This window comes from Hydra vulgaris, chromosome 03 (assembly GCF_038396675.1).
Source record: "Hydra vulgaris chromosome 03, alternate assembly HydraT2T_AEP".
In the NCBI taxonomy this organism is placed as follows: Eukaryota; Metazoa; Cnidaria; class Hydrozoa; order Anthoathecata; family Hydridae; genus Hydra; species Hydra vulgaris.
Genome location: NC_088922.1, coordinates 41824953 through 41840835, shown reverse-complemented (window position 1 = coordinate 41840835; position 15883 = coordinate 41824953). Strand labels below are relative to the sequence as shown.

Genomic DNA, 15883 nt, shown 5'->3' with positions numbered 1-15883 from the left:
ATTTAAACAGCTCTTTAAATGCAATAAACCATACTAAAGGTTTTTATAATTTTATGAAACACTAAAATATTGTAGTTACTAAAACTAACTTGCAATACATAAGCAATACATTTGTTTAATTAAATAAAACTTGTTAAATTAGTTATTCATTTTTTTAACTTTTTTTTTCATCGAGTCAAAAAAATTAAAAGCTTAATAAAAATAAAGTATAAAATAAACATAAAAATTATTTTTAACTTTTTCATAAAAATTTCACAAGCAAGCAGTGAATACCTGAGGGATGAACGAAATTGACAAATAGAAACAACTTCCATAACAAACATTGGCATGAAAAAAATATAAAAATATTTAAGTGTCAAATAAAAAAACTGTCAAAAATAATATCTTTGATCTTAAGTAAAATATTTCTTTTTCATGGTCGGCATTTTCTTACTCCTGATTCCATTCTCTACTTCTACAAATCTCTTATCCCTCCCTGTATGGAATACTGTTGTCATACTTGGGATGGTTCTTCTAATGATGCTCTTTTTCTTCAAGGCAAGGTCCTAAACTGCATTGTAAATGTAGTTGGACCTGCTCTATCTGCTAAGCTTGCTAAGCTCTTTCTCTTTTCTTCACTCTATCTGTTACGCTACTAGCTTTTCTACAATATATCTGCTAAGCTGCTAAGCTCTTTCTCTTTTCTACAAATACTATCATGGACGCTGCATAAATAAGTTATCATTTTAGTTCCATCAACTAAAACTCGTTTTTACTTAACTTGTCATTCAGCAAAGTCTCGTTTGTTTACTGTATCTGTACCTGCATGCTTCTAAAAACTTTTATTCGTCTAGTTTATTTCTTCGCACTTTAACCGTTTGGAACTCTCTCCAATTTTTATGTTTTCCTCTGACTCATACAACCTACAACTTTACAACTTCCAACTCAACAGTGGTTCCTTGTACCCTTGTTGGGAGAAAATAATAATTAAAAAAAACAAAAAAACAGTAGTTGTAATATTAAAAGATAACCATTGTGATAAAAACCAAATGTGAAGGTAAAATGTAAAAGTTACCATAAAAATATATTCATTTAAAAAGTAAAAGCAAAAAAAGTTTTTATAATTGCAAACTAACAGAAAAAATAAAATGCATAAGGTAATGCTTTCTCAACAGTCCAAATAATAAGTAGAGATTATTTTTGATTATTCTTAAGGCATATAACAATCATAAAAATAATAAGAATTTTAACAAAATAAAAGTGTAAGTAACAACTAAAATTAGACATATTCCAAGTTTATGATTAGTTAGAAAAACATTGTTTTGAGACCACATCAGTTTTAACAAAAATAATAGTCAAGAATAAGAATTGCCTTTAATTAGTGAAAAAAAAAATTTAGGGCATATTTGAATTATAAAGCATATGCATTAGTTTGTCTAATAGCCCGGGGGGAAAATGGTTTTAAGTAGTTAAAAAACTAGGATAAAGCTAACTCCTAAAGGTATCTTAATGAAAAAAGCTCAACTTTGTAATTGTATACAAACATTTGTTTAAATATATTAAGACTGAATTATGCAGTAAATAAACATAACTACCATCAATTAGAAGTATGAACTTTACATGCACATTTTTAACTGAGCAAAAAAATAAAGAAAACAAATTGAAAAATACTTTTTGTTTGCAAATACGTGAAGTATTTTATATATTTCAATATTAACAATTTCAAAACTGACTAAGACTTCATTAAAACTAAACTTTCTAAGAACTTCAGCTAAGAAATTATTACGTTCTTGAAGTAAATCTTACAAATCAATTCCTACATTATCAAGGAAATACTCACTTTAGCATTCCTATAATCTAAATTTCCTGAAAGTTATTAAAATTATTTCAAGTTTAAAAAATCATACTAAAATGCAAGGGCATGTACCAAGATGCATTACATTTAACTTTAAAAGCAAGAAAATGTGCACCAATAAAATTCAACCAATATGTATATATATATTCAAATTATTACTTTGACAGTTTCTGTTTTTCCAGTTCCTGCTGGTCCTGCAGGTGCACCACCCATTGACATGTGGAGAGCTTGAGCTAGAGTAATGTAACACCTAATATAAAAATGATAACCTAATTAAAAAATTTAAAATTAACAATTATAAATAATAACTTTTAAATACATAACAAACGGTTATATTTAATAATACTCTTTAAATAAATAACTATAACTCATAATAGCTTTTAAATAACAATTATCTTTCAGTTACAAAATTTTTTATTCGTCGAATTTCAAGAAAATTTAAAACATGTTTTTAAGTAAACGAATTTAAAAAAAGTAAATGAAATTGAAGACCATAAGTTGATTTACTGAGTGAACCAACTAAATGGAAAACAAATTGAATAATATTCAAAGTTTTAACCTTATTAAAATTCTAAAAATTTTTAAAGAAGTTGAACAATTCCTTTTGTTTTGTTTTTAAAATACTGTGTTAAGTAAAGTTTTATAACTTACTATTTTAAAAACAAAAATAACAGAAGCAAAAAATACCTCAAGTTAAATGATTTAATTATAAATAATGTAAAAATATAATAAATGTTCAAAATAACAAAAATAACAAAAAACTACCTGTCTGTAAGTGGGGTAATGACAAGGCGATCAGTGCAACCTAAAAATTCATTTTGGTAAACAAAAGTAACATTAGTGATGGAAACAAGGCACTTGTCTGATTCTTCATGGAAATAAAACCGAGACTGTTTCAACCATTCGAAGTCTGATATAGATTTTATACGAAGATTGACCTAATAAAAAAATTTTGTACTTATATATTTTTTAACAAGATCTGATAGTGGATACAATTAAGATAAAATAATGAAAACCAATTTACTAAGTCATCAAAGATGTCTCGCTGATGTACATGAATTGTAACAAGTGTCTCAAACTTTATTCTTTCCATTTGTGTTATATCTTTTGTTGTCACACCAATAAGTTCATTGAGTACAGCTAAAAAGTATTCATTAGTTTGTGCCATAATCTAAATTAAAAAGCATTCATCAGTGAGTGCCATAATCTAAACTGTAAAGTACTTATTAGTTTCCAATATAAGTTAAATTAAAAAATACTTTTCAGTGTCTATATGTACACTTTTTCAAAATATGATTAAAAATGTAAAAGTGTTAATAAAGTCATCTATATTAAAATTAAAAAAAAAAATTGAATTTACAAATGAAAAAAAAAAAATTTTTATTTCTTTTCTTTCAACATCTTCACTTACAACAAGGCCACAAGCAACCACTATTAGAGTTAGAAGTTATTGGAAAAGAAAAGATGAAATTTATAAAGCTATATATATTTTATAGAGTTTATAGAGCTATATCAGGCCTTGCTTTAAAGCGTTAAGTGTAGAGTGATTTACATACGCCTTAAGCAATTTTTACGTAAGCATTAAGCGATTTCGGTTAAGCTACTTTTTATCCTTTTTTAACTTTTAAATTATACTATAAGTGGTAAGATAAAAGAAGCAATTAATTTAAAAAAAAGTCACATTAACTTTTGAATGAAGCTTGTGTAAAAATATTTGTTACAAAAGTTTAAATGACAATGTTTAATATAAGCGCTATCTAAATAATAAATTTAAATAAATTTTTTCATTAGTAATGAAAAAAACTTAAATAAAATTAAAAGTTTATTTTTACTTTTTCATTGCTTTGAAGCAAAGATCATAAAAACATAATTTAATTCTGATAAAAAATATATGACTTAATTTTGATTTAAAAAACATATTTAAGTTTATGAAAATTAAAGTTAATGCTTGGGTTTAACTTAACCGTCAAATCTATTAAAAAATATTACTAAATATTGTTCAATTTTTAAATTTTATTAGTTCTTAAAAAAAAATCAGCTTGTTTTTATCGCAATTGTTTTTTCGGTTTTCCTTCCTAAACATTTTTCTTTTGTACTCAAAATGATTTTTAAATAAGTGGCTGCATTGAAAATTTGCACAAATGATTTTTTTTTAAATAAAACATCATTTGTGGTTGCAAAGCCGCTATTACAAATTCAAAAAATGATCATTTTAAAAACTCAAAAATAATTAGAGATAATGATTAACAGACAACTTAAAAGATTGCAAATTATATGAGTTAAGAAAATAAGATGAAGGAAGCAAATTCCAAAAGACTGATGTTCGAGGAAAGAAACTAGACAAGTAAGAATTTTTGGAGCACTAACAGTAGGAGGATGAGTCTTAAATGCACGACGAATAACACGAAAAAAATTTTTAGTAGATGGCACAAGAGATGCTAGCTTTTTAGAGCAGTGCTTATTATAGAATTTATAGAAAAGAGAAAGAGAAGCAATATTACAACAATGTGATAATGGTTGGAGGTTAGCTGCATGAGCAGGTCCAACTATGTTTACAATGTATTTTTGCACCTTGTCTAAATGAGAAAGGGCATCATTGGAAGATCTGCCCCAGATATGGCAACAGTATTCCATATAAGGACAGATATGAGATTTAAAGAGATAAAGAATAGAATCTGGTGTAAGAAAGTGGCGAGCACAATAAAGAGATGCATTGTTTACCAGACACTGTGAGCCCCATACTGTGGAAGAACTGAGATCGTCTTCAAGCTCAAATGCCCCCTCCAAACAGTCAGAGAGTGTTGGCTTTAATCAAGACAAGAATAAATGGTAGTATCATCAGTGACAATTCCACCTTAGATGTGAGAATATCTGGAAGATTATTAATGTAAATTAAAAAAAGTATAGGGCCGAGGATAAAACCTTGAGGAACCCCTGAAGTGATTGGATATGGAGAAGAGTGCTGTCCATCAAGGACAACTTTAATAAAACAATTGGTAAGGAAGAATTCAATAACCTTGAAGATGTTACCTGATACATTGTAAAAAGATACATTTAAGCTTACCTCTCCACATCTATTTAATGCACAATAAAACCTATCAGTTATTACTGTTAACAAATCAGCAGTAGAGCAAGAAGATCAAAACCCATATTGATGATCAGAAAGTAAGTTATTAGATTCAAAATGAGAGATCAAGTGTTTGTTAATTAAAGACTCAAAAATCTTGCTTATGATAGTAAGAAAACTAATGGGCTGGTAGTTAGACGAGTCAGATCGCTCTTCAGAATTTTTGAAAATAAGGATAACAGATGCTGTTTTCCAGCAGGCAGGAAAACAAGGCTCTGATAAGCACTTGTTAAATAGTTTTGAAAGCATAGACAACAGCTTCAGGGAACACTTCTCCAAGATTATAACAGGTATGTTGTCCCGATCACAAGCTGTAGAAGAGTCTAAGCAGGAAATCACTTTAGATACAGAAGCTGGAGTGATACGAAAGTCAGGCAATTGATTAATCTATTTGTTGGCTATATCAGGTAGAACTAGTGGCTAGTGGAATCAAGAGTTGATATTGATGCAAAGTTCTTAGCAAACAGTTCAGCTTTGTCTTTAGGTAAGGTGACAAAATCTAAACAATACAAGAGAGGTGGAATAACAGATTTACTCTTGTTATAGATTCTGTTAAAGATTCACCAGAAGTCACGAGAGCCTAATTTTTGAGAAGAAAAATTTGGCTCTCGTGACTTCTGGTGAATAAAATTTAGTGACCTCATAATAACAGGCTTTGGCAAAAGACAAATTCTTTTTACAATGGTTTCTAGCAGTAGCAAACAGATGTCTGCTTTCTCCAGAAAGCAGACGCCTGTTTACTACTGCTAGTAGTAAACAGACATCATTTTGCTGATAGATATCAAAGTAATGGTTACAATTGCAAATTGCAGCAGCACAATGAGAGGAAAACCATGAAGAGTGAGGCTTGACTTGGAATCATCAAGAGGGAATAAAAGATTTAATGCCAGCCTGAATCCAAGAAGTGACATAAGAATTTACCAGCAAGAAGACGAAAGATTTCTACCCAAGGGCCATCACTAAGAAAATTACGGAATGAGTTCTAGTCAGCTTTAAGGTTGTTGTAAGAAGTATAATGATAAGGGGATTTTTATGATGAAGAAGAATGAGATAATAGTTTTAGAGAGATCAAACTGTGATCAGAAGCACCTAAGGGTGAATAATAATGGTCCTAATCAGTGCTCAGTCTCACCTAATGGAGAAACTGAGCACTGACTAGGACCAGAAACAAGACATAAGTCAAGTAGAGAAGATAAATAATTTGGGTTGTCTGAAAAGCGAGTTGGAAAATTGACTACTTGTATTAGAGATTAGGAAAGGTAAAAGTTGTGGGCCTTAACGCCTGCAGAGTCACTGACACTAGAGCCAAGCCATTCAGTGTGATGAGCATTAAAATGAATTCTTACAAATGTAGATGCCCAGGCCAAGCATGTGACTATTGGAGTCTTTTCAAATTAAAGTAAGATAACCATCAACACTAAGATCACAAGATGAGATAGCTGAACTCAAACTAGTCTCACAAAAGCAAGTAGGTCTGGTGAACTTTGCAAAAGATAAGACACAACAGAAGAAAAGCTAATTCAAAGACCACAAATATTAGTGAATGATAGATTTAAAGAACTTGGTGAAGATGATGGTTTTTTGTTTTATAGTTTTTGGTACTTTAGTCATTTTAAAATTGATTAAAGAGCAATCACCTCATTACTATTAATAAACCCTAAGCCCATAACAAGGGCACCAAGTGTGGTCTTGACAATGCACACTAAAAGTACGAACAGGGGCACTGTCCATGCATGTCCATCTATATCCATGGCACTTTTAGTACTCTGATATTTTACAGCTGTTGATGGAATCAGCCTCTCCGAAAGCTACCACAGAGTTCAAGAAACCTGACTACCAGCCAGCCTCAGAACCATAAAACTGAGTTTTAGAGCTGTACCCTTATTAGTAGTTAATAGAACGAGTTGCCTAGTCGTAAAAATAAAAAAAATAATTATGTAATTAAAAATTGAAATGTGTAATTAAGAAACACAATATTTAATTAAAAACTTGTAACATTTAAAATGAAAATTTGCAAGTTGTCTTTGTGAGTGTTGCAATGAAAGCTTGTAGATTTTTTTAGACATTAATTTCATAATTCACTAAATTTGTTTATATCCAATGCTGAAACAACCTGATCCAACATAATACAACCAATCACAAGTTAAAAAACCTTGCAATACTGAAACAACCAATATAACCAATGCTGAAACAACCTGATCCAACATAATACAACCAATCACAAGTTAAAAAACCTTGCAATACTGAAATAACCAATATAATCAATGCTGAAACAACCTGATCCAACATAATACAAACCAATCTCAAGTTAAAAAATCTTTATCAAATGATAGAAAAAAAACTACAGATAATACTTTCTAATATTTAAGACAACATGCTATTTGATTTGCAGCAAACTTTTATTATTTTATCAAAAATAATCATTATGCGAACCAAAAATGACTACAAAATGACCTTGGTAAAGGTCATCAAAACTAAGATATTAAGACAATTTAATTTAAGCACCAGCAGAATAACCTTTGCTAGCTACCTTAAAACTGTTTTCATTTATAAAAGTGTATAAGAATCTTTCTACAGTGACAAGAAATAAACAGAAAAGAAATGTAGAAACACATCAGTAAATATATTAGAAATGATCAACTATAGATAATTGCTACAAGTGGGTGTTGGCTGTCTTTCGCCAGTGATTAAGGAATTTTTGAATTTTAGAGGGTTTACTGGTTATAGCAAATAATGTTGTTTGCTTTTTTATAATAGATAACAAAAGCAATGAACAGAGAAAAGGCTTTATACATAGGGGTGGTAAAAAAACCTTTATACAAAAGAAACAATGAACAGAGATAGGGCTTCATACAAGGAGTTGGTAAATAAACCTTCGCACAAAAAAATAAAAATGAAATTTTATTACTGAAGTATTATAAATACTTTCCTATCATAAATAATTTATTATAATAAATAAACTATTATAAAAGATACCTTCCTATCAATCTTTGACTTTGATAAAGCTAATTCTGATTTCATTGTCCAGAGCATTTGTAAACCAAGTAGGCTCACCTTTAAAAAAATGTATAATAAGTTTTATTAACAGAACAACTAAACATAAAAACCAAAAAAACTTGTTTTGTATGTTCTCAAGAAACACTAAAATACTTTGATTAAAAAATTAATTTTTTAAAATTAATAAAGTTTTCTTTAGGTTTTACTTGAGCTGGATAACTTGACAGAAAATTTATAAGTTGAAAGTTAACTTCACTAATTGAATTTTTTGCCATACGAATAACATAGTGGAGAGAGTTTTTAGATTCAGCCAACAAGAAACCAAGCCAAGTTTCAACATTACCCTATTACAGAAATAAATATAAGGACACATTCCATAAGAACATTGTAAACATATCTTGGCATTTTTAATTTGATATTTAAAATTTATGAAAAAAAAATTTTAATAAATAATATTTTAACTTATATTACTGAAGCTAAAACAGGATTTTGCAAAGATATTTTCTCTCCTTCTTTTGAACAGATCTCAAGTATTTTATCGTAATGTTTTTCATCAAATGAAACTCTATTCACATTATCAAAAACTGCAAGTAAATGAGATTGGATGGTGTGTGAATCACTTGCTTGACCAAGTATTTCTAATAATGCTGGATCACTCACAAAAAAAAATCGAGGGAATATCAAACGTTTCTTTTCAAGATATCTGTCAGCAAAAGTGAAAAATAATTATAAAAACAAAATTTTACATTTATACTAAATAGAAAAAAACTTCAGTGACTCATTTAAATAGAAAAAATACAGTTATACTTACCCACATAATGATTTTTGACATATTTCTAACTGCTCCAATAGATGAGGTAACAGCTGAGTCAATGTATCATCGCCTACACAACATGAAACAACATTTTGAATTTCATGAGCACGATTCATTATTTTCACCCAAGACTTGTCAATTTGATTAAATCTTTTAGCTTCCTAAATAGAATGAATAAGCTAGTTTAGAAAAAAAGATGCTTAAAATATATTAACACTTTTTAATACATTTGCTTTAACCTGAGGTTGCGATTTTTAAATTTTAAATTAATGTAATTGCAGCTATAATAATTAATTATTATAGCTGCAATTACATTAATTTTGTAATTACATTAATTACATTAATTTTGTCCAGCCATTGTCTGCTCATAGTGGTCATACTTTCATTTTTTTTTTAAATTCAAAAGTAACTTTAGAATTTTTTTCTATTTTAATCCAGTTGATCAGAATCTTAGAAACAAAAATTTTTTTTTGCTGCCTAAGAAATTGTTTAATAATTTTTTTTTTTGCTGCACTATTAATTACCCAATCCATTAATCCATTTTATCATGTAAAACTAATTCATACATGCACCCTAGCATCAATCCAAATTGATAATTAATGCTCTATTAAAAATGACTGCACTGAATACACGTAATTCCATAAGTAACAAGTTGTCCACATCTTTGCTCTACTTTGTTTCTGTTAAATTACATTAAGTCTTTGCTTATCATCAACTGTTGCAATATCAATAAATAATATATTTAAGATTTAAAAAAGAAGTTTTAGTTTACAATATAGTACAAAGATTATGCAACATATTACAAGCAGTAAAGCCATAGAAGTATGTTCCTGGTAGTAAAGCACTTGGCGTAGTTTTTCTAATAAACAATCTTTTAAAGTTTATGCTGGAAAGTTTAGTAAAAACCATCTTTAATGTACCACCTTTAATGTGGTCAGTCTGATTAAGTAATAAACAATCTTTTAAAATTTATGCTAGAAAGTTTAGTAAAAACCATCTTCAATGTAGTGGTCAGTCTGATTAAGTAAAAAAGTATTTTAAAAAACTAATATGTATCTATTAAAAAATTATTTAACCATTGGTAATTGTTTGGCAATATCTCCTCCTACAAAAACTGCTTCTAAATACACCCATAAATTTTGTACAGAAAGCCACTTTTCAATATTTTCAATGGTGTTTGACAAATCCAAAATCCATTTCTGAATTGTAGATTTTAATGGAGCATTGTATCTGAAAATAAGTTAAGAAAATTAAAATAAATAGTAAGCAACTGTGTACTATGTAAGTATGACAACTTTTTCAATAGGAAAAATAACAAACAATAACAAACAATTAAAAACAACAACAACAGCAAAATGTACCTATTACTTAGCAAAGATCCAAGAATCATCAAACTATCTTCCATGAGTGAGATGATTTCAGAAGTTTCAAAACCTTTTAGCAATAACTCCCCTCTTGACTTGAATAAAGAAAATGAAAGTTCATGTGTATTCCATTCAAAAATTACTTGCTGTAACTTAGCTTCAATATCTTTTTCTTTCACAGCCGAAATACATATATCCTATAAAGAATGGCATCCCATTTGGTATTAATAAAGTCTTCTTTTTAGAAAAAAAAAAATTAATTTAAAAAACCTCAATATCTTCTTTAAACTTTAGTAATGGTGCATTCATTAAACATCGCAGTGTAAAATAATCACTAGATATTGCAGGAAATTGATAACTTGTTACTAAAGAAATCTGCTCCCAATGTCTTTCTTTTAAGGCAGGATTAGACATCATTTCAAGAAGAGGGCAACATTCAATAAACTCTTCAATTGTTTTATTTAATTCAATAAAAGCTGGCCAAGACTTCGATTCTTCAGGCAGTCTTTTTGTTCTAAAAATATTCAAAGTAAGATTTGAGAATTTTAAACAACATTAAAAAATTTTTATTTTGTTGACTATAAAAACAAGTTATTTGTTATTTTGCTATTTGATATTGTTTTATCTTATATATTTCATTTTATTAATTTGTATTGTATCTGTTTTTATTAATTTTAATAGTTGTTTTTTTTTTGCACAAAAATTATTCTGCAAATATGTGTAACACTTTAATTGAAGATGGTGAAGTTAGCAGAGAGCAAAAATGTTTACTTTTTTTTTTTTACATAAATATGCGGACAAGTTTTTGCTGCCGTCATGGAGCTAATTTCAGCGGAACAGAACTGGAAAAGATATATTAGTAGAATTTACCCCTATGCTTAATGAAGACCTAGTTCTGATTTAGAACATTAGATCAAATAAAAAGTCGTTGGATTACTGTTTATTATTTTTCTGACACATGAGTGATGTAAAAAAACCACATAGTAATATGAAATTGTTTTTTAAATTAACAAAGTTAAATGAAATTAGTTTTATGTTTTTAATAGATTGTGAGTTTTTGTTATTTACTCTTAGAAAGTAGGCAGCAAGAAGCTGTTATCCATAATGAGACATGCAAATTGATCTCTGTTATGAAACAAGCTATGGAAAATAAAGAGAAATTTATATTCAAAAAACTGTTTAAGGATTTGGACAGATTTATAAATAACAAAATAGCTAAATAATACTTTTAAATTTATTTAAAGATCATTCATTGATCCAATAAAAAATTTTTAAAGATCATTCATTGATCCAATAAAATTTATTTAAAGATCATTCATTGATCCAATGAGATTAAAAACAGTGGCAAAAATTAAAGAGGGTAATAAATGAAGAACTAAAGGAAAAATAAAAAATAAAAACAAGGTACAATTGGTAAAAAAAAATTTTAATAAAACAATAAAAAATAATAATAAATTTAAAGTACAATATAAGTCATATTTGACACTTTTTCAAAGTTTTTGAAATACTGCTTAGATTGCTGAACTTTTTTTCTCAGGAAATTTTGAGCAAATTTTTTTCCTGGAAATTTGTATTTCTATTAATAAATGAATAATTGAAGGGGAAAAAAACAACCAAAACTAAGTACAGTAGGAAAAATTTTTTAGTACAATTAAAAATAAAAATAATAAATAATAATAAATAATAATAAATAAAAACAACCAAAAAATAATAATAGTCTTAAGGTATAATAAAAGTTTTTCAACATTTTTTCAACATTGAATTTTTTAAATTAGATTAAACATAAAAACTACAAGGTCTCACTCTTGGTCAACAAAAAATAAGTATGCACTATTGTTTTGTTTTTGCATGTTAGACATATGATCATAGTCAAAAGTCTAAAGGTCATGGTTAAGTACCTAAAAGTCATGGGTTATTGTGTTTAATATTTTCTTGATTGTCAATACTTTGCCTTTGTTTAAATTGAACATTTTCCATGTACTAGTTTAATTTGCAAAAACATCAAGACCTATCTGTCAAGCTTGATCTAACCCATATCAAACAGATTTTTTATATATCTATTAGTTTGCTGTCATCATCAAAGTGCTAGAGAGAAGACTTGACAACACTCATAGTGACATTTATAAACAGTATAAACATTAATTGACCATGAACAAACCTATATAGTGTATTACTCTTGGTGTACTTTTACTAAACTTTTATCCAGTTAAACCAGTTTTCATCAACAAGAATTATTTGCTTTTGGTACAAAAGTAATACTTTTTTGCCAGTTCAATAGTTTACTTTTAAAACCAAAAACAGCCTTTTAAACTATTTATTTTTTAAATTTTTTTTATTATTTTTGGTTTTGTTAGTAATAACAGTATGGGAGGAGTAATTATCTCTAATACAAACAAAAAATTCCAAATTAAAAAATTCCAAATTCAGAAGTGCTGTGAAAATGGTTATTAAATGAGCTGCCAAGTCATTAATAAAAAGTTTGTTAAATCTAAAGGCAGAGTTAATCAGCACTAGGTTGAGGGCATTATTGCCAAAAGAAGATTTTGCGATGTGCTGTAGAAGGACAGCAGTTTTGAAAAACTCAAAAAACTCTACGCTTAATATAGTTGAATTTTTAGTACTGTCGCCAGCTGCTACCCACAAGATGTCACCAGCTACTACCCACAAGATGCCAGAGTTATTAAAGCCATCAACTATTTGAAGCTCCATAACTTTTTGCTTTATTATAACTAAAGAAAAAATTAGGCTACAACTGATTGTTTTAAATTGTTCTATATTTCTATTTCTATATAATAAGCATGGAATTTGATTGCTACAAAAACTTCCCAAAGCATTGCATTGCATGCATGTGAGTGTGTGTGTGTACACATACATACATAGATACATATATATACAACCCTCAGAAATAAAAAAAAACACTTTCAGGTAGGCAGTTATGTTGGCATTGTCGAATGCCGACCCTAATTCCGAGGGTTGTATATATATATATATATATATATATATATATATATATATATATATATATATATATATATATATATATATATATATATATATATATATATATATATATATATATATATATATATATATATATATATATATATATATATATATATATATATATATATATGTACAGTACCTACTCAAATTATTAGACTCAAAAAAAAAATTCAAAATTTTGTTACTTTTTTGGATTTTCTTTGTTAGGTAGGGGTTATTGCTGTTTACTTTTTATTATTTATATGTAATATAACTTCCTGTCATTCATTTTTTGTTTTAGATTAAAAACATTTATGAAATATATACACTTTTTAACAATATTTTCAACTTTATAAAAGGTATGGTAAATTTTAAAAATATAAAATTAAAAACATTCAGTTATTTTTATCTTTCATAACTCAAATTATATGTCTTTATATATTCAAATTATATGTCTAAATTATTGTCGACTGTCTTAAAAACTCAAATAATGAAATTTCAGTTGTTTTTAAGTGTTTTTTTAAAGAATCCCTGTCATATAATAACTTATTAAATGTTGTTGTGGTTTTTAGATTAATAATGGGTAGAGCTAGTGATGTTTCCCCACGTAAATTAGCTAAAGTAGCTGTTCTTCTGCAAGAAACAAATCACAGTCAAAGAAATATTGCCAAAATTGTCAAAGTCTCACAGGCTACAGTTAGAAGAATAAATTCTAAACTCAAAATGGGGGTCAAATTAGAAGCACAGCGAACAGGCTGCTGTGGCCGAAAAAGAATAACAAGTGCTAGAGATGATAGAAAGATCAAAAAAGTTATTGAGCAAAATCGTAAGATGCCAGCAATAAAACTGAAAAGCGTTTTGAAAGACCAAGGAATCAACATTTCACTTGGATCTTTAAGAGGGCGAAGTTACGAGTTAGGATTCAAGTGCAGAAAGCCACTGAAGAAACCAAAACTTACCACTGCGATGATTAAAAAACGTCTTGCTTGGGCTAAAAAACACTCTTCTTTTTCTCAGGATGACTGGAATAAGGTAGATTTTCTATTTATTCTCTCCTGAAACTTAAACAAACAATATTTTATTATTACAAGTTTTCAAAAGACGCTTTTGCATTAATATCTTACCCCAATTGATTTTACTAATACTTTAAATATTATTAAACATCAATAATTATTGCTATATTCAGGTTGTATTCAGCGATGAATCTACCTTTCAAACTTTAGAAGACAAAGCCACATTTGTCCGCCGCAGACCACGAGAACAACACAAGCCAGAATGTATCGTAAACAAGGTAAAGCACCCAGCATCCATAATGGTTTGGTCATGCATATCAAGCAGGGGTACCGGTCAACTTTACATTGTACAAGGGACAATGAAGCAAGATCAGTACAAGACTGTCCTACAGACCACCCTGATTCCACAGATACGAGAGTGGTTTCCTAATGGTGAAAAAATAGTTTTTATGCAAGATGGTGCTCCTTGCCATACTGCAAAATCCATAAAGACATTTCTTGCTAATGAGAGTATTGAGCTTCTTGATTGGCCTGGAAATTCTCCAGATATGAATCCTATTGAAAATCTGTGGGAGCTAGTAAAACGTAAAATCAGTGCGGAAATAATAACGAGTAAACAGAAGCTTACAGAACAACTGATTGATGTATGGGTTCGAGATCCAGATGTTAAAGCATTGACCTCAAAGTGCATAAATAGTATGCCAAGGCGTGTCAAAGCTCTTATAGAGTCAAAAGGGCTCACAACCAAGTATTAAGTTTCTTAATATGCTTTGTATGTAATAATATATAGATTATATAACAAAAAAATTAAGTTGCGATTGCTTGTATTGCATTTTAGACACACAAAAAAGACAAAAAGCTAAAAATTGAGCTTGAGTCTAATAATATGAGTAGGTACTGTATATATATATATATGTATATATATATATGTATGTATGTATGTATGTATGTATGTATGTATGTATGTATGTATGTATGTATGTATGTATGTATGTATTTATATAACTAAAATTATTTATTTTTCTGTATTTCTTCAGCAAAAGTACTCAATAAATGATATCAGAACTTTATAAGTTTTTTTAGGAGATAGAGTAAAAAATAACTATATGTATAAATATATATATAAGCCCTCAGAATTAGGAAAAATGCGGTTGGCAATTTATTGTCAATCTCATTTAACTTTATTTTTCATTAAACTGTTAGAGATCCGCATCAGGTCAGCAAAAAAATTTGACACGAAGGTTTTACCATAATGCATAGAAACAAGGTTAGCACTTTTTTCCCGACCTCAAACATTTTTAGGTTAGAAGTTAGGTCAGTATTACCATGTAATGGTAATGCTGATGTATTATATATATATATATACACACATATATATATGTATATATATATATATATATATATATATATATACATATATATATATATATATATATATATATATATATATATATATATATATATATATATATATATATATATATATATATATATATATATATATATATATATATATATATATATATATATATATATATATATATTGATGAGGTAATATGGCCATTTTTTGTCTCATCTAATAATTTACTAAATACAAGAGCTATAAACTTGTAGATTTTATTCAAGAAACACTCCTAATTTAAAATGGGGTGATTTGGCCACTTGACAACAAAATCTAATTTAAACAACAAAACATTGCAATACATATTTAAGAAATTAATGAAGGTAACAATTCACAAAACTAGATTATTA

General features: G+C 28.0%; 1 protein-coding gene across 3 annotated transcripts in view; it reads right to left on the bottom strand.

Moving 5' to 3' along the window:
- LOC100209217 (dynein axonemal heavy chain 5) overlaps positions 1–15883 on the bottom strand; it is a 132397-nt gene that overhangs the window by 43527 nt on the left and 72987 nt on the right. For all 3 annotated transcript variants that reach the window (XM_065793250.1, XM_065793249.1, XM_065793251.1), the window contains 10 exons: positions 10407–10650; positions 10134–10333; positions 9849–10002; positions 8770–8933; positions 8430–8661; positions 8165–8302; positions 7938–8015; positions 2859–3005; positions 2600–2772; positions 1994–2084 (listed from right to left, as the gene is read on the bottom strand). In XM_065793250.1, coding sequence (XP_065649322.1) covers positions 1994–2084; positions 2600–2772; positions 2859–3005; positions 7938–8015; positions 8165–8302; positions 8430–8661; positions 8770–8933; positions 9849–10002; positions 10134–10333; positions 10407–10650 — 1621 coding nt within the window. The remainder of the gene's footprint in view (positions 1–1993; positions 2085–2599; positions 2773–2858; positions 3006–7937; positions 8016–8164; positions 8303–8429; positions 8662–8769; positions 8934–9848; positions 10003–10133; positions 10334–10406; positions 10651–15883) is intronic.